Source organism: Bubalus kerabau, chromosome 3 (assembly GCF_029407905.1).
Source record: "Bubalus kerabau isolate K-KA32 ecotype Philippines breed swamp buffalo chromosome 3, PCC_UOA_SB_1v2, whole genome shotgun sequence".
Classification (NCBI taxonomy): Eukaryota; Metazoa; Chordata; class Mammalia; order Artiodactyla; family Bovidae; genus Bubalus; species Bubalus kerabau.
In genome coordinates, this window is record NC_073626.1 from 40,034,237 (window position 1) to 40,053,314 (window position 19,078).

The 19,078-nt window shown below is 51.6% G+C and overlaps 1 protein-coding gene across 6 annotated transcripts in view; it reads right to left on the minus strand.

Annotated features, from left to right (window-relative positions):
• Nucleotides 1-216: 216 nt before the first annotated feature.
• The window catches only part of ZFAND3 (zinc finger AN1-type containing 3), a 327,274-nt gene continuing 308,412 nt past the window's right edge, over nt 217-19,078 (minus strand). For 4 of the 6 annotated variants that reach the window (XM_055571518.1, XM_055571516.1, XM_055571521.1 and 1 more), the window contains one exon: nt 217-606. In XM_055571518.1, coding sequence (XP_055427493.1) covers nt 452-606 — 155 coding nt within the window. In that variant the 3' untranslated portion in view covers nt 217-451. Of the gene's footprint in view, nt 607-3,085; nt 3,188-7,154; nt 7,553-19,078 lie in introns of those variants that run through there. The other 2 variants (XM_055571517.1, XM_055571522.1) reach the window with 2 other exon arrangements.

A 19,078-nucleotide genomic window follows, 5' to 3' on the forward strand; every position in this document is an offset into this window, starting at 1 on the left:
CTACCGGGACTAAGGACAGTGGAGAGGTGAAGGCCGGACGCTAACCAGAGCTTCCGGCAAAGCCACGTGCGTCGTGGGGACTTGAACACCAGCTTCTCCTCTAGTGACTCAGAGTCTCCGTCTGGAACGCTTTCCACTTAAGGCTTTTTTAAGTTTGACTCCAGCAGTGACAGGTATGTGTGGTTTTAAATCCACTAGCCATGCTCAAAAAAAATATTCTTCATGTTTTAATTTTATACAATGGCTAGCAGGCACCTTAGAAACCAGCCAGAAATCAATTTCAACCACCATCAACCCCTAAACTACAGTACCAGGATGGCTGGCTAAGGAAAGGAAACGGACTGGCTGTAGTCTGACGCGTGCCCAGTACAAGGTGTCTGGCTGACTTTGTCCTAAATAAGGCTAACATTAGTGAACTAAGAACAGCGTCACGTGGCGGCCAAGCCGGCCTTCAGGAGCACCCCTCCCCGATGCGCTGGCAAGAGCGCCCCACTTTCCGGTCCAGTTTCACCATTTTCATGATGGCTTCCTCTCGGCCACGGCCCATGTGGTCAAACGTACAGTCATGCTGCTCAGGGAGGCGATGCAACATACAGAACACGTAACCTGCAGCAGTGGAAGAAGCAGAGAAGACAGGGTTAGGGTGGCCCCGCGGGCCCAGCTCCTGCTCAGGTCCGGAGAGTGGACAGTGGGCACAGCACGGGTTCCTGCTGTTACGACCCGCCCCCCCAACAAGCGCGCCAGCGCATTCACATGAGTCCAAGGGGCTCCTGCTGCACTGAGGGTGGAACCCCAAGGCGCCCGCGCAGTGCCTTCCTCGGACACGTGTGGCCGGCAGCCCCACGTGGGTGTCGGCGAGCACAGAGCTGGTGGCTCGGCACTCCCGGCTGGAGCAAGCCTCAGTACCCAGCTCAGGACACCCACTGCTTCTAAAAGGCTGAGGGAAACCACACACACATGAGTGGGGCTCTCCAGGAAAAACGGGTCATTTCAAGGGCTGGAGAAGGTACCGTGTTTAAAGATAAAGAACAGAAATGTTGAGTCCAGTTGGTGTCTCAGTGGAGCTGGATACTTCCAACCCCACCTGGGGGACAGGAGGTGAGCCCCCCCCTCCCCGGGCGTGCATCCTCCTGGGAGTGGGCAGGCTGCGGGCCAGGCTCTCTGCAACCAAGATGCTGCAGAAGGAAGAGCTGAGGAGAGGGCACGGGGGCAGGGGCTGCGTCGGGGGGTGGACAGTCATCTGAGTTTCCTGGGTCTGTCTGGCCCTTTCTTTCAGGGAAGGTGCAGGAGATCTGGGCTGGCTCCCCCATCACCTCATCCCATCAGCTCTTATCTGGTCACACCTCCAGGTCCCAGAGGCCCGAGCTGCAGAGAATCGGAATCCTTTCCTGAACCTCCTCCTGGGGCCTGTACACCAGTGTGCGCCATACTATTCCCTAGGCAAACAGCATCTCATCTCAGATCTCTCTCAAGCCCAGACCGCCACAGGCAGAGTGAAGGGCAGCACCCCATGGTCCACTGCCCTCCCCATCCTCGATTCCCTTCAGAGAAAATGGGGCGGAGGCAGTGATCTCAGGACAGTGGGAGCTGAACCAAAGACTGGCTACGAAGGACAACAGCTGCTTTACCCAGAGATGATGCCTCAGGACGCTCACAGTCCTGCTCTGATGTCCTGATCACACCCAGGGCAGACACATGCCCACGGCCTGAGCAAACAGGCCGAGCCCGAACAATCCGTTGTGTGAAAAAACACTATTAACTCCTTCCCAGGGAGAGCAGGGCAGTGTGTTTGACTCTAAATCAGGACGAGGTTTGAGGGAAGGAACAGATGAAACTGCATCTCCTGAGAAGCTGAGCTCCCACTTGGCCCAAAAGCAAACTGAAGATTAATGAGCCTGTGTGTTATATTTACTGATAAGTTCATTACTTGAAGATATTGGATACCAGTTGTCTTTCTCCTAAAGGATTTCGCAGCAGAAGCGTGGATGGCCTCAATATGCATCCTTCGTCTGACGAGCACAATCATCTTTTTGGAGCAAAGCCCACCCAGGCAGGGAGAAGCGGCTGCCAGGTTGAAGTGGGGGTGAGGGCACCGGCCAGCCGCAAGGCTTAACGTGTTTCTACACCTTCAGCATCTCTAATAAGGGCGGGAGGCCCCCTGCTGCCCTTCCCTGCCTTCAAGATATTGGGGTGATGCAGAAGAGGGTCCCCAGGGCTCTCCTCTCCTCCTGATGGATGGTGCTGGCTGAATAAAAGTAGCAGGAAATGGATTAGCCCTGAAATTAACTCAGCCCTGGCTCAGTCTAACACCTCATTAGTCAAAGGCAGACTGGGAAGGAGGGGAGAAGCTCAGGTCTCACCACACCCCCTCACAGCTCCGCCGCAGCCCGCCTTCTGCCGACTCCAGGCGACGGCCAACTCGATGGGAGGACCGGAGGGCCCGCGTTCTGCTGGAAAAGGAAGCCGGGTACCACGACCACAATAACCCTGGATATTCTCCCCCCACCTGGGGATTCTCCTCAGCCAGGAACACCTTATTTCTCTGTGCAGGTTCTGCGTACCTCCCAGGCACACCTTGACACTTGGCTTTGATTTTTGAAATGTAGAAACTACTGAACAGGTAATTGTGGGAGTAGAGCTGGTTAAAAAAGAAAAAAACATTAGATGGCATTCACTGGGGAGAAGTCCGGGGGCAATACTGGAAGGCTCACTTCCGAAGGTGCTGCACTGAGGTTAGTAGATGATATAAATTAAGCTCAATTCCCTCTCCTGTCAGGATCGCTCACCAAGTGGAAGATACATGCTAGAACTTCTCCCAAATGCTGAGTAGGTTATCATCTACCAACAACAGCCAACGGGCTTGTGTATTTCAGTGTCCGTGGGTGGGGTGGACTGTTGGATACAGGAAAGAGGGCAGGGGACTGATAGGTGGGCTGAATCTTTATCCTCTTTTCTCGGTACCCACAGACCTGTTTCCACTCAAGTGTCATGAATGTTCAATTACTCTCTGATGGAATTCCAGAGACCAAGCTGGGCACATGGAAAGATGCAAAATCAGGCTACTGGGGAACAAGATTATTCTTACTTCAGTGAGGAGCAGTTTCAGAGCCCAGGGTGTTTACAGCCTCTGTCTTGGGTTGGCCAGACTCAAGCTTCCTCACTCCATTCATCAAAAACCAAGTGGGGCCTTTCCAGAGAGGGTCGGCCAAGGAGCGTGCAGGGGGAGAGAAAGCAGAAAGGACACAGCTGATCAGCTGCGAAAGGGGCTTTGATATTACCTATCATTATCACTCTCACTCACATACACATATATTTTCATCTATAGGCTCCTTATGGCCCCACAGTTCAGCGTCAAGTAGTTTTAAAAACAACTTCAATACTCTACTCTTTTGCTTGTGATAGCTCTATATACAGTCCTTGGGAGGCATAAGCAGTAAAGAATATGAGAAGAATGCCAACGCTCCAAAAGGGAGGAAAACAGCCAAGGTAGAAGTTTTTGAAAAACAATTGGTTCATAATGCTAAACATAGTTTAACCTCAACTGCTCCCCCCGGCGTATCATACACACGAGCTGCCTGGCTCCTGGGAGCCCTGATCACTGCTTCCCATGAAATACTGGCCTAGAAGGAGGCCAAAGAGCTCTGTTAGGGCTGCGGAGCTGTTCTTAGTAAATCTGCACAAAACACTCAAGAACTTGGGTGAGCGTTTGTTTGCCAGCATTGAAGAGCACTCGGGACAAGCCCTTGATGAAAAGGGGAGGGTGAAGAAGCAGCTAAGCCCCATGTCCCATGGCCCCCCGCCTCCAGGCCCCTCTCTTGATGCTGCCTGGCTCGGGCAGGCCATCCTGGGTGAGGGGGGAGGCCAGACCCACACAGGTGGGGTCAGTCAGCCCAGCCCCCACCTCCCACCCCACCCCAAGCTGCCCTGCAAGGGGTCCAGCAGCTACACCCTCAGGGCTTGACAAAGAAAAGGCCTGCCCAGGTCACCACAGCGGCTGACTGGCATGGGCTCCTCCTAAGGGACTGTGGCCGTGCACAGCAAGAGACGGGGCAGAGCAGAAAGTACAACCCACGCCCCAACCCACAACCCACACACCATCCTGGGTGAAGGACACATGGAGAAGCAGCTCGTGGGTGGAGACGGGTGCATCGAGTGCCGCATAAACGCCAAGGTGCCTCCAGCTGCAGAAAGTGGACCTGAGGTGCGCTTCCAGGGCTCACACAGGTCTGACATGCAGGTTTCTAAAAGTGCTCATCCGGTGGGAACCAAACTTCAGCTTTTAAAGCCAACATCCGAAAGTCATCCATTCCACTCAGACCCCTTCATCCACAGCTAAATCTCACCTCTGCTCCCAGAGAGACGGGTGTGTGTTGTGAGACCACCCACCAGGACTGAAACAGTTTTGACAGATGCCACCATTAAGCAAAGATGATACAAAACCAACACCTGACTGACTAGACGTGCTATGGCAGCTGTAACAGTATTTCCTGCTTCACTCACTTGTTTACAAAATCAGTGACAGTACCTGCCCAGGAGAACAGCCAGGGCCGAGCAGACAGGTCTCCCTGAGCACTGCTGGCAGCAGGGCGAGGGCCTGAGCCAGGCTGCGGACCTGTCGGCCAGTCCTCCCCGCCCCGCCTCCCTGCACGCCGGCCGGCCCTCCCCTCCCCTCCGCCAGCCGGCCCTCCCCCCACCCCGCCCCGTCCCTGCTGTTGGGGGGACGGTGGGTGGAGGAGCTGGAGGACCAAGGGCCGAGCCAGCCTCCCACCTGCAGGCGGCACAGCCCCCACCCTTGGCTGAGGCCGGGACCCCCAGCCTCTCTTCCCTCTGAACCTCAGGAACTGAGCGGGGGGTTAGAACTGTCTTTTTCTTCCATGGGATTTCCTAAAGGAGATAAAGCGATGCCAAAATTCACAAAGTCTGAGCCCCTGACATTTTTATTCAATCCCTGCCAGACAGAAATATTGCTTATTGACTTTATCTTGGAGTAAAAACCCCCACTTAAAGCTGGAGTCGGACTTCCCCAGTGGTCCAGTGGTTAAGACTCTGTGCGCCCAGTGCAGGCAGCCCAGGTTCGATCCCCGGTCAGGGAACCAGACGCCACACGCCACAGCTAAGGGTGCGTGCCTCAGTGACGATCAAAGATCCCGCGTGCCACAACGGGAGACAAGGCGCAGCTGAGTAAATATTAAAAAAGATAATAAAGCTGGCGAAACTGCACAGGTCTGGATACTTAGGGACTTTAATTAAACATTTGTTTTCTGACAAACTTCCCCCACTTGGGGGCTCTCCCAAGACGGCCATGTTAGGGAGGCCTCAGACCAGGGTGGGCCTCGGCTCCAGTGCTTCCGTGTTTTCACCCCACTCACAAGAAACGTTTCACACTTTCTTGCTCATTTGGATTTCAGAATGTCAGAGGTTCCAGCAGATCCTAAGAACACTGACAAGCCCAGGGGAGCGCGGCGCTGTGGAGGCGTCTCGGGGTGCAGCCCCGGGTGGTGCTGTGTGAGCGAGCTGTCTGCAGACACGCCCGTCCCTGCATGCCTCCCACCAGCGACGAGCCCCAGGCAGGCGTGTCCTGGCAGGAGGACAATCAGACACCTGTTATTCAGACAGCAAACACGGCCCACCCCAGACCTCCCAAAGCTCTCCGAGACGCCTTGGTAACGGACCCTCCAAATCTCAGCTCGTCCGTAAGGACCATTTGCTCTCTCAATTGTCTATTTCAATGTAAACAACAATTATGCCTGACTCACGTCTGAAATGACTGGGCAAGCTCGTTATAAAGAATCACACTTTTCCAACAACACAGAAGTTTCTTAAAATGCAAGACAGCTAACTGACCTCAGAGCTCATTTGAAAGTGCGCGCTGGGAACAGCAGGTGGCTATAGGAACGCTTGCTGGAAAACATTAGCCACTCACACTCCCACCAGCAGTGATCGCTGGATTACACCGCCTCCACTGACCCAGTGCCCAAGGCAGAATCTGAGGCACAAAAACGCATTACAGGAGCTTAATGCATTTTATCAGGCCCACAGTACAGGCAAAGCAGATGCAGGTGTTTCGGGAACGGATGCGCCTGCTTCACACTCTCCTCCATCACTGGTTTCGCACAGTGGAGGGAAGAGCAATCACACGCCAAGAAACAGAGCTGGACCCCTGCTCCCTGAGAGGTTGACACAGAGCTCGGCGGGGCTGAGGAGATAATGGGTGGATGCACAGTCAGCCACCCAGGGGGCTGGAACCAAAGCCACTGTGAATCACCAAGTGGGCATCAGTTTGTCTGTTTTCCAAGGGCAAGGAGAACCTGCAATTCACAAGAGCCCAATGTACTCACCAGGCTTCCCAGGTGGCGCTACCAGTAAAGAACCTGCCTGCCAAAGCAGGAGATATAAGAAATGTGGGTTCGACCCCTGGGTCGGGAAGATCCCCTGGAGGGCACGGCAACCCACTCCAGTATTCCTGCCTGGACAATCCCACGGACAGAGGAGCCTGGCAGGCTACAAGTCCGCAGGGTCACAAAAAGTCGGACACAACTGAAGCGACTTAGCACACAAGCAAAGCACTCACCAATTTAATGAAAACCAGTAAACAATACCAAGACAGCTCTCAAACAGACACAATTGTTTGTTTTCCTCCAAATCAATAAAAATATCAAGTTAAATACAAGCTAAATGCTACAACACAAAGCAGTGTGACAGAAAGCCAAGGGACACGAGCCCGCGCAGAGCCGGGGCGCAGGCCCTGAGAGACGCGCGTCACAGCCCAGCGTGATGGAGCTCCCGACACGGTGTGCACAGCTACAAACAACCCACCACCCTGGTCTCCTTTATCGTCATCTCTTCAAACCTTCAAGCCTCATTCCTGCAAAAAGCTCTGACCTCTTTCCTCCATGGGGAATTCCCGTCCACTTCTAGGAACAACTTCCATCACCCGACACCCAGGGAACAGGTCTTCCACCTCTCATTTCTGCCTATTTTTCAACGGTGTGTGTGTGGGAGAGAAGGTGGGCCAGACCTGGGGCTGGGCACCTGCCCCAGGAAGGAACCCTTGCCTTCAGCTTGGACCTGTGAGAGCCACCCCCCTCAACCCCAACTTCCCTCTGTGAGCTCTTTAACCCCCTGGAGCAGGAGGAGAAGGGGGCTGGCGGCAGGCTCACATCACAACCAGGCTGTGTTATCTAGCGAGGAGCATATAATTAAAAACTAAGAAAATGGCTCAAGGCAGTTTATGCCACAGGAATAATGACTTGCTCTTTCAAATATCATTTTATTTCAGTAGCTGAAAACACGTAGCATTACCCTCTTAGAACCCAGAGCAGTTTTCAAAATCCAAAAACCCTAGAAGATGCCAGCACTCCTGGCCAGCTCCCCCGCCCCCCTCCAGCCCCCACCCTGGGGGGCCTCAGGAAAGTTGTGAGGAACTGCTTTCCAGAGGAGACCTCATCCTTCTCTCCCAGGCTCCTGACTGGTTCGCTTTCTCCTTCAACAGTCTCCTGTCCGTAGAGTTGACCTTCTCAAACAGAGGGCTCCTAGAAAACCAACTCCAAACCTGCAGCAGAGACAACAGAAGGGTTGAACCTGTCCTACCCAAGAGTGGCCGAGGGCAAAGTGGGCAATCCAGCTGCCAGGCCTCCCTGAAGGCTACGCTGGCAAGAGCCAGTCCATCCAAGTCACAGGGCATCTGAGTGGCAGGGCCGTCAGGGGACATGAGACTGCAGATGCTACGTGCCTCTCCAGAACAGCGCTGGAGCAAGCGAGGAAAGCCCGCCCCTTTTTCTCTGCCGTCCTTCCAGTCCACAGGCTGGGGTCAAGGGGGAGGACAAATACGACAGACCCTCCAGTTAGTGCCCCCTTGCTATGGCAGGTCCCTTATGGGAAGCTCAAGTTATCTTTCTGAAGAATCCAGTAAGGAGCCTGAGCACTGGAGCCCAAATGCTGGATTCCGTTCCAGCTGCACGGCCCCGACAGCCATGTGGCTGCTGCTGAGCCATCTAGCCTTTCAGACCGCAGGTGTGGCTCCGATAAATGGGGTTGTTACAGCCATCAAGGGCCAGAGCAGCTGAAGCCCGACTCGAGGAAGACCCGCTCACTCGTCGGGCTTCACGGCTGGGCCCCCCCGCTCTGCCCCCGCCTGCAAGGCTTGCTCATCCTGTCACCTCCTCTGCCACTCAGTCTACACTCTGCTCCTGTCTCCTATGACAAAGGAGAGACAACAAGGAAATCTTCCTGTGAGTGTGCGATGCACACGTCTCCTCTGTCCCTCTGCACAAACCCCTCTGCATACTATAAATGTGCTGCCATAAGCTGACAAGCTCAATAAAGATTTCTGTTGAAGATATGCAAATTTTAGAAAAACCTGATTTAAATATATGACGACTACACAGGGCAGCCTGGAAAGCAGTCAGTGCCTAGGCCCATGGAAGGGACGCGCAAACTCTCCATGGAAAGCAGTCAGTGCCTAGGCCCATGGAAGGGACGCGCGAACTCTCCATGGAAAGCAGTCAGTGCCTAGGCCCATGGAAGGGACGTGCAAACTCTCCATGGAAAGCAGTCAGTGCCTAGGGCCATGGAAGGGACGCGCAAACTCTCCATGGAAAGCAGTTAGTGCCTAGGGCCCATGGAAGGGACGCGCAAACTCTCCAAGGACAGCAGGGAACAGCTTCTTTGCTCCTGTGAAGGCTTCTCCCAGGAATGGCTGGGAAGTCTGCAAGCCTCTCTCCGAAGCAGAGGCAGAGCATGTGTGTTTCCAAGTTTGGTCATGTACTGACTGCGTGCTGAAAAGCCCGTGTCTATTTCCCGAGACTGCCGGGCTGGGAGCTGGTGAGAAAGGATGAGTGAGAAAGGAATGGGCTGGCGACGCTGCAAACACGCCGCTTCACCTCTGCTGCGCCCGCGCCGCCGCACCCGTCCTGTGCTTCTCGAAGGGAGTCTCGTGCTTGTTGTCACCACACAATGCAAACAGGTCATTCTGAGGGCCTCAAGGGTACAAGCATGCTCTATTTTCACAAATTTGGGCTTTAACGTCACAGGCCCCACAACATCTGCTGTGTACTGCTGTGCGCATGTGTGTGGCAGGAGGGCGGGGTGGAGAGAAGGCGGCCAGAGAAGCGAGCTAAAGTTGGTTAAACACACCTCTCCTGGAGGGAAAGAGGCTTACTCTGTGGCAGAGTAATGTTTTAGCTGAAGACATGAGCTCAAATTTGAAGTCTAAGTATAAACTATACTTAGAAACTTCCACCGAATGGACAGCCCACTCCAGGATTTGGAAGACTTCCTGTCTAGATGTGGGGGAAGAGCTGACCTCACACCCAGCTCCTTCACCGAATAGTTCCAGTCTGGGTATTAAAGAACCGCACGAACGGAACCTGAGTATTTCTCAATCCCAAGGGCCCTAGTTGGTTCTGACAGATCTGAACAGCCGACTCCCCACGGGCTCTGTGGTGCCCAGTTTTCCGTGTTGCCCTTCTCCTTCTCTGGTAGCACCTCATCTTCTGTCCTTTAAATATTAGAAGTATTCAGTGCTGGACCCCTTGTTCTCTCCCAAGGTTTAAATTCTAACTGCACATGCTGTCCCCTCTGAACTGTCTCTCTGCCCAGACCACTCTTCTGAGCTCCATGCCGCCATATCCAGTTAACTCCTTGCTATCTTGGCTACCTCAAGTGTAAGATATCCAAAATGGAACACACACCTCCTCCTTCAGTGTCCCCCAACCTAGGAGAACAGGGCCACCACGCAGACAATGGCTATGACGTGACCCTGGAGCCATCACGGCATCCTCCCCAACGTTCACATTCAGTTACCAAGCGCTGTGGATCCTGCTTCTAAAAACCAAATCCACTCTCCTTCCCATCCACACAGCTGCCACCTGGTCAGGACCACCAGTACCTCACGCCCAGGCCACTGCCCAGCCTCCTCCAGCAGGCAGAGTGAGCCCACACACCCCGATCTGTGCAGCACACTCTCATTTAGCCTCGGTCATTAATCGCCTCAGCACTCCTGCTCCCGGCGGCCTCCCGCTCTTCGCACCACTCACCCCTGTACTCCGTGTTCAAGACAAAGGGACCTCACTGCGTTCTTGATTCTGCAGGTCTCGGCTTCAACGGCTCTTCCTCAGGAAGATCTTCCTGGAGCCTCAGATTAGGCTAGGGACCTATTATATGCTTTCATCTCCTGGACCTTTCCTTCAGTCACTAGTCACAGTTACAATTATCGGGTCATTTGTGTAGCTTTTTTTTTTTTTTCATTTAACTTGTTTTCCTGACGAGATTTCATGAAAGCAAAAAGGCTGCCTCTATAACTGACCACATGACATGCCTCCTATGGCTAGAACAGTACATGGCTTACTCAAACATTAGTTACAAATCGTGTTTTCCACTACTTTCAAAAGATTCACGCACCCCAATGGTCACAGCAGTACTGTTTATAATAACCAAGATGCTGAAACCACATCCTGTGGCAGGAGTGAGCGCAGCACGCAGACGGCCAGGAAGAAGGCCCAGGCCCGGGGCGCGGGGAGCCAGGCCTCCGCCTCCTCCTGTGGCCGCCGAGCCGCCCACGGTGCGGCCCGCCGCCTGTCTCCACGCCCTCCAAGCCTTCTCCCTCACTCTCAGACCGATTTCTTTTTTTTTTTTTTGTAAGGCTAATTGAATTGACATGTACTTTTTTCACACTAGTTAATTAATTCCTCTTCTAATAGGTAATATGTGAATATAACAGAAATTCAGTTTGTATAAAATGATATTCAGCAAAAAGTCAGTCTCCCATCCCATTCTCTCAGTTACCAACACAGAGGCAAAGCAACCACCAGCTCTGACACATCCTTGAGAGTCTGAGCATACACGTATGTTTGTGTTCAGGTCCCAGAGGGCTGTTTTAAACTCGTAAATCCCATCATGAAATTCACTGTGTAAACCCCTCAGTGCCTGCCCACTACTTTTAGAATAAAATTCTGACACCTGCGAAGGCCTCCCGGCCCATCCGGCCCCCAACCCCTTCACACATGTGCTCGGATCCTCAGATTCAGACGCCAAGCGGCTCCGGCCTCCAGGGCGGTGGGTGCTCTTCCCCAGTGCTCCGGACAGCCGGCTCTCCCAGCTTCTGTGTCTCAGCCCCGCAGGCTCTACATCCGGCCCGTCTCGGCACACGCTCCTCTCAGAAGCGGTCTCGTTCACCTGCTCCCTCACGGACTGCATCTTTCCCCCAGAGAAGAAAGCACCACGAGGGCAGGGCCAGTGACAGTTCTGTTCTCTGTTCCTCGGGAGCTCAATAAAGATTCGCAAGCAGAATGAATAAATAATCTGAGTCAACATTTTACACAAAGAAAAGGACTTCCAGCAGTAAAAAGAACATTTTTACTGGTGGAATAACCAGTAACCCTGGTGCCTGTGCCCTTCGGCCCCTCTCCCGGAGAAGGACCACGAGCGCCACGCAGCCGGCCCCCGGCCCCCTGGGGACCAGCTGGAGCAGGCACTCTCAAGACGATCACTACCTGGTCTCAGCTTCTGATGGGTTCCCTGTTTTTCCCTCCAGTACCAAGTCTGCTTTCCTAATTATGCTTCTCTGTTGCCATTATTAATATGAGCCTATATTCACTGAGCTCACTCTAAGAGGCAACCCAGAAACGTCCAAGATGGCATTAGACGCTCTCCTGGAACTAACTCATGATCACAAACGAGCTGAGCACAGACAACGGAGAACCAGATATAACCATGTAGGTTTCCACTGACATTTCTCATTTTACCCTAGCATTTTGGCCAATTACTCCAGATTCTGAGGAAAATTAATCCTGGGGTAGCATCCAGTTCAAGGGAAGAGCAATGTAATTGACGCAGGAGAATTAACACAAAGCTGGGCTTTATCTGTACGTCTGGAACTTTCCCCCTCTGAACCTGTAACACTGCAGCGCACAGCTCTAGAGAACACAAGTCATCAATCGTACTACTCACAAGAACGCACAAACTCCATCGTGTGCTGACTCGCGCTCCCATCTTCCACTGCAGAGCAGAGGCTGGCAGCTGCAGGGTGGGGGTCCTCACGGGCCAGGGAGGAAGAGCCCCGCTCCCCTCCTCGAGGGACAAGCGGGCCGCCACTGGACGAAGCCTCCCCGACCCACAGGACAGCAGCCGCAGCCTCTGCCCACCACCTCCCGCCCTTCGGCCTAACAACCCATTTCCAGCATCACAAGGAGCATCTTCACGGATACTTCGTAGAAACTCTGGCCAGAAAAGAGCATGTGACATGTGCCCGAAAACGCCTCCCCACCCCCAGCTCCCTGCAGCCCCAGAGAACTTGCTGGAATGAGGGGAGTGGGCCTGGCCGTCTGCTATGGGAGACAGCCCCAGGGGGAGGTGCCCACAGGCCAGGCACCCACGCCCAGGCGTGCACGAGGCTCTGCATGCACACATTACCTGCACAGCAGTGGATGAGGTACCCAAAGCAAAGAGGGGCGTTTCTTATCATCCAGCCACGTCCCAGGCACTGTTCTGGGGCAGAGAGTACACTAAACGGTTGGAGTAGCCCTAGCGCAACTCCACAGGTGACAACAGAGAAAGACCGCACCCTCCAAGCCACTGGAGGGAAGCGGAGGGGCCCTTCCCAAGTGCACACCACCCCAGGAGCCCGTGCCGGGGCTCCCGCCCCTTCCATGCTGTTCTCGCCCCGCTTCTTTGTGCCTCAGTAACCACGGTTGCCTTAACGCCGGACCCATAGCACAGGGTGTTCTCTGGATGGCAGCTCGAGGGCAGGTCAAGTCTGGAGGACTGAGCCTCCACACCAGGAGGGCTCTGCATTGCTGCCCCCATCCCTCTCAGAGTGCAGAAGAGGCCTTCATTCCCTACTGGGTTCTGCCTCGCTCCCAGCAGGGATGGGAATGACGTCTGGCCAACAAGAAGACACAGAGAGGTGGGAACTTCTAGAGAAGCCAGCTGATGCAGCTACTTTGGGCACTTCAATAATTTACAGGACAGACTCCTCTCCCCTTTCAGTCTGGGGCCTCTGAACTCTGCTCCCGGATCTCACGGTCAGTCCTGACCACCCACATGTGCAGTGTGACAGCGTGTCTCCCGCCAGCTCCCAGCACTTCCTCCTCGCCTCACCGGCACTTGAGTCTCTGGGTCTCAGGCCCTTTGCGGCTCTGTCCCCAGGACCCAGCTCCCTGGTGGCGTGACTTGGAGTCTCAAAGGCTGAAGTGTTTGGGTGACACCAGACAATGAATGAGAGCCAGCGACCCACCACCACGGCACCTGGGGCTCTGGTTAGGGCAGCCTTCTCACATCAGTCTTCCAAAAACGCCTCACTCCCCGAATGCAAGTTCTCGTCCAGTGACGCTGCAGAGCCCGTGTTGCTGTCTGGTCACGGTCTTATCGGGCTCCGCAACAGGCAGCCAAACTTGAAGCAAGCGGCAAGGCTCTGCCTGAAGCCTGCCCCTCCAGGGCCCGAGAGTCGAGGTGTAAGGACTCTCACGTGATCATATCAGAACCTTGGTCTGCTTAGGTAAAAGCACTTTCCAGAAGCAGAAACCAACTTCATTGATATTGATCTCTTCAGAGGAAAGGTGCTATAGAAATCTCATCTAATAAATAAAGGATTCAAACTCCAGTGTTGGGCTGTCAGTCCAGGAAGGGAAAGGAGCTACCAGGCTCAAGGAGTCAAGAGTATTTATTGGTCATCTGTGCACTGTTTACAGAGCTCTATTCTAGGGGCTGGGTGGAAGAGAAGAAGAAAAAAAAGTCACTAGTTCCTGCCTTTAAAGACAGCTAAAGATGCACAGAGAGGAAAATGCTGAAGGACACAAGAAGCAAAGCAAGAAATCAACTGCAAATAAAATCAATATGCTCCAGCTCCGTGTAATAAATCGGGGGCACTGAGGAGAGGTCACTGGCTAAGGTGTCCTGGAGGAGGTATTTTCAAGGAAAACAAGGACATGAATTAGCACTCAGGAGAAAATGGAATGAACACGTCAGTAAGAATTAAGTGCTGCTGTGTCTCACATTACCCAGGCGCAGCGGGGGACACAGAGGTGGCAATGCCATGGCCTGTCCTCCAGAAGCATCATATCCCAGTGGAGTGACAAGGGGCACATGGGACAATGGAACCCATTCAGAAGGCTACATAAACTGTCACCGGTCACTGAACTGCATCACTAAGATGGGGAAGAGCTCAAGGAGCAGCCAAGACCCACACGGCTGGGAAGAGGGACAAGGCACCCTGCAGTCACACACTCACTGTCCAGGGCAGCCATGGTCCAGGGTGGGAACACGAGAAAGTGGTGGGAGCTCAACAGACCTGGGTTCTGTGCCAGCTGCTTCCTTAATACTTCTGAGTTACTTGGCTTCAAAGCTTGAGTTTTCCACCTCTGTAAAATGGACCATCTGTCCACCCATGCTAAGGGCTACACACTATAACATGGTTTCAGGCATCTAGTGCAAAGTAGGTGCTCGATAAAGCTGCTTTTCCTGCACCCAGAGGGTCACAACTGCAGTGGTACAGGGCTCACCCATCCGCTCACCGAGGCAGCACCACACACCAGGTGCTATGGCAGGGCCACGAGCGGCCGAAGAACACAGCATCAGCCTGTCCTCCAGGGCTCACGGTGTGGAGGAAGGGCAGACAGACGGCCCGAGCGTGCTCTGAGAACTCCAGCAACGGGGCTAACCGTGGGCCCCACAGACGGCTTCTGAGCGGCCCCACGAGGAGATCAGCAGGGGAAAGGTTTCGTCACAGAGACATCCAGATTTTGTGAGGGCCCCTGATGAAGCAAACCGTGGAGACGAGCCCTGAGCCCAGCCTGGCCGTCCTGCCCCGCCTCGCCTCTGCGCCCCCACACTGTTCTCCAGGCCCCATACATGGACTTGGGCCTGGAGGACCGGGGGTGCTGGGAAGCCAAAGCTACTGTGAGGAGATGGCTTGCAGGAGAGGAAGGTGATTTGTGACAGGTCTGTCCAGAGGGCAGAGAGCCGAGGAAGAAGGGCATGTTATACAGAGAGGGCAGTGTTTGTTAGTGCAGTGGAGGAAGCACCTAGTCAGTCTAAGCTGCCTGGCAATAAGACAGGCCTCACCCCTCCAGGCTGGACCTACACAGGGGCTGGACTACCTGCCAGGGCCCTGCTGATGCCATTTCTGCAGTGTTGGGTCAGGAAGCTGGACAGGCACCAGATGAGTAACTTCTAGGTCATTTCAGTGCTTGGACTCTGAGTCAAGAGAGTGATGGGGTTGATAGGCAGCAATGGGAGACTGGTGTGGTTACACACAGTAGGTCTGTGACCTGCCTGTCTCTGTGACCTCCAAAGAGCCCATCTTGTCCATCTGCAAATGAATCACAGGTTTTATTTAGGCAAATACACCCATCTGTAAAGTAGAGTATTTAACTAAGCCAAAAGCGTATCACATAATTTTAATTAGACCAAGCAAGCAATGCTCCTCTGACAGCATGTATGTCTTGACTGATTCTCCCCCTCTACCAATAAAAATTCAAGGCAGACAGAGGTATGTAAAAATAAATAATGCTAAGGTTTTCTATCTAAACCTTACTCTTTAAGCTAGTTATTCCCTTGGGAAAAGCTCGGGTTTTACATGTACGCTGGCATCAAGAGTCTCCATGGAGACCAGCCCGTTCTCCTGTGCACCTGCTCAGGCCTGCCTTCACACACAACCACAAAAGGACTTTTCCCCTAAAGAGAGCCCGGGGGTTCGCCAGAGCGCCACGCTTCTCAGACTTCTGACTTGTTCTTGCATGTTATCAGCCAATACTGGTGGGGTGCCCACCCAGGCCACATTAGCCAGGGCTGTGCGAGCCAGAGCAGCACGTGGCGCTGGCCTCTGGGGAGCTTAGGGTCTACAGGAGAGTGGAGAGCAGCGGAGGAGGGTGTGTGGCACACACAAAGAAGACGCAAACCTCCAAGTGCGAGAGAAGGGAGTTGCCTAGATCTGATATAAAACCTCTGATGTGGATGACCTCACTGGAAATTTCTAGTAACTCTCTTTTCTCTTAAATTATCTTTGCATTCCTATAAAAACAAGCTATGAAGCATGTAGGTAGTGTGTGAAACCTTGGGGTCTGTTAGAACTGCCTGGGCAGCTGCACTTGTGCTTTCTGAAGAAGTGCCCTCAGCTACTCAGGCACTCCGCAGTGCTGGTCTCAGGCCCGCGCTTCTTAGGAAGTTCTACTCCGGAGGGAGTCAGAGAGACGAGGAGGAAGACAGAGGGTGCTTAGTAGCCACAGATTATCTACGTGCAATGTACTGAGCACAAGTTTGTTATAACTACACACATAAAAGACATTTAAAAAGGACATTTCTTCACCAATATTTTGTGAGCAATTTGTTATTATTTTGAAAGAAATAATATTTTAATCCTATTATTTTGACTAAATACTATTTTTTACCACAACTACTCTAATTTGGTGACATTTTGCTGCAAATGATCCATATAAGAGTCCCAAGTCCTGAACCAGGTTCTGGAGTCTGAACTAAGAAGTTAAGAAAATAATGTGTATTAATTTGGGGGAAAGAAAGGCCAAGAAATCTTCTGGGTACTTCAGAGGAGATAAGAACAGAAGTCCACCAGGGTAGAGGCAAGGATACGAAATAAGAAGCTGCATTCAGTGGGGGCTGAAAGCCGTGCTGGAGGCAGGGAGTGGTGAGCAGTCTTTCGGTCAGAAACTCCTCAGCACCCTTGAGTCTCAGATCAAAGCCCGCGTAAGCACACAGGTGTGATATGAGGCTGTGGCCATCTCTCTGGCCTTAGTTTCCTCCTCTACCCAAAGGCGGGGAGGCTGGACTGATGAATGATCGCTAAGGCCCCCTCTAATCCTGGTGCTATGTGATCCTATTACCTATTACCCACAATCTGTGTGTGTGATTTTGTATTGAGGTAAAAGCATTTAATTCAAACAAAGCATTTCAAAGCACTGCTCAGTGTGCCTTGCTTTCATTACCTCAAGTGAGAATAACCCAGAACAGTATCTTGGGTGTCTGCTATGATTTTGGCCTTCAGAAAAGAGGAGTGACCTCAGGTCACAGGTTTCCCCACTACAGCTAGACAGACACGTTAAGAGCATGTGTTTCAACTGTTAAGCACAGGACAGAAAAACTCTTTAAAACACACCTTTGTTAGGCCACATGGAAGCTCACCAGGACTAGATCAATTGTCTGGGGAAAATGTATTTGAACATTTCCTGTGGTTTCCTAAAATGTATTCCACAAGAAACAACTTAAACTTTGTCAGGCCAGCTATGAAAAATCTACAGCCAAATCATACATGAATGGTAAAAACAAACAAAACTGAATGTTTTCCACATGAGATCAAAGAAATGGCAAGGAGGCTCATTCTAGCCAGTGCAGTAACACAAGAAAAGAAGTTACAGGCATACAGACTGGAAAGGGCTTCCCTGGTGGCTCAGACAGTGAAGAATCTGCCTCTTATACAGGAGACCCAGATTCAATCCCTGGGTTGGGGAAGATCCCCTGGAGGAAAAAATGGCAACCCACTCCAATATTCTTGCCTGGAGAATTCCACGGACAGAGAAGCCTGGCAGGCTATAGTTCATGGGGTCACAAAGAATTGGAAACGACTGAGGGACTAACACTTTCACTCTGGGTTTCCTGGTAGATCAGATGGTAAAGAATCCGCCTGCAATTCAGGAGACCCTGGTTCGATTCCTGGGTTGGGAAGATCTGCTGGAGAAGGGATAGGCTATCCACTACAGTATTCTTGGGCTTCCCTAGTGGTCTCAGCTGGTAAAGAATCCACCTGCAATGTGGGAGACCTGGGTTCGATCCCTGGATTGGGAAGATCCCCTGAAGAGGGGAACAGCTACCCACTCCAGTTTCTGGCCTGGTGAATTCTATGGACTGTATATAGTTCATGGGGTCGCTAAGAGTTGGACACAACTGAGCCACTTTCACTTTCACTTTTAGAACTAATAAGTGAATTCAGTAAGGCTGCAAGATAAAAGATCATATACACAAGCTGGCTGCATTTCTAAGTGGCAGCAAAGAACAATCTAAAAATAAAAATATCTATTTACAACAGCATCAACAAACTAAAATACTTCATGGGTTAGAACACTGTTAAAATGGTAATTCTGTAAACCTTTCCAAATGGGCAAGATATCTGAAGTATAAACAGACTCTTGAGAAAACAAGATACATGAGTAGCCAAAAGGCATCTGAAAAGAATGCTTAACATCATGTCACTAGAGAAATGAAAATTAACATACAAGAGAGGGATGGTACCACACAACCATTAGAGTAGCTAAAGTTAAAAAGAATGACAAGATTAAATGCTGGCAAATTATGGAGAACTGGAACCTTAATACACTGTTGATGGGATTTTCTTTTAAAATGTTAATGACCTTTCAACCTGGCAATTCCACCTTCATGTATTTGCCCAAGAAACTAAAACATATGCCCACACAAAGCCTTCTGAGTGAATACTGACAGCAGCTCTACTCATAATATCCCCAAACTGGCAACATCCCAAATGTATGGCAAATGGCAAATGGATAAACAAATATGGTATTACTGATACAATGAAATAATACTCAACATCAAAGAGGAATGAACTACTGATGTGTAACAATATGGATGAATCTCATAAACAGTATACTACGTGGACACACAAGACTGTACATATGCATTGCAAGAATCCACAGATGCTGAAATTCTAAAAAGGCAAAATTATACCAACAGAGGCAGATCAGTGGTTAACGCAACTGGGGTGGTGTAGGAGCTGACTGAAAATGGGGCACATGGGAACTCCAGAGGGTAACGGAAGTATTCTAAATTCTGAACTTGGTGAGGGCTGTACAACTTAGTTACTAAAACTCACTGAACTTTAAAACAGGTGAATTTTATGATTTATAAATTATATGTCAAAAAATCTATAAAACACACACACCTTACTGGGCAAAGAACTAACTGAAATGATTTACTCGTAGAATTTTAAAATTTTACTTTAGTTTTGCAATAAAGCCATTTTTTCCCTCTCCATAAAGAAATATTATAAACAGGGTAATTTTATCAAATAGTTTTATAAAATTATTATTGTGTTGCTATTGCTACGACTGAACTACAG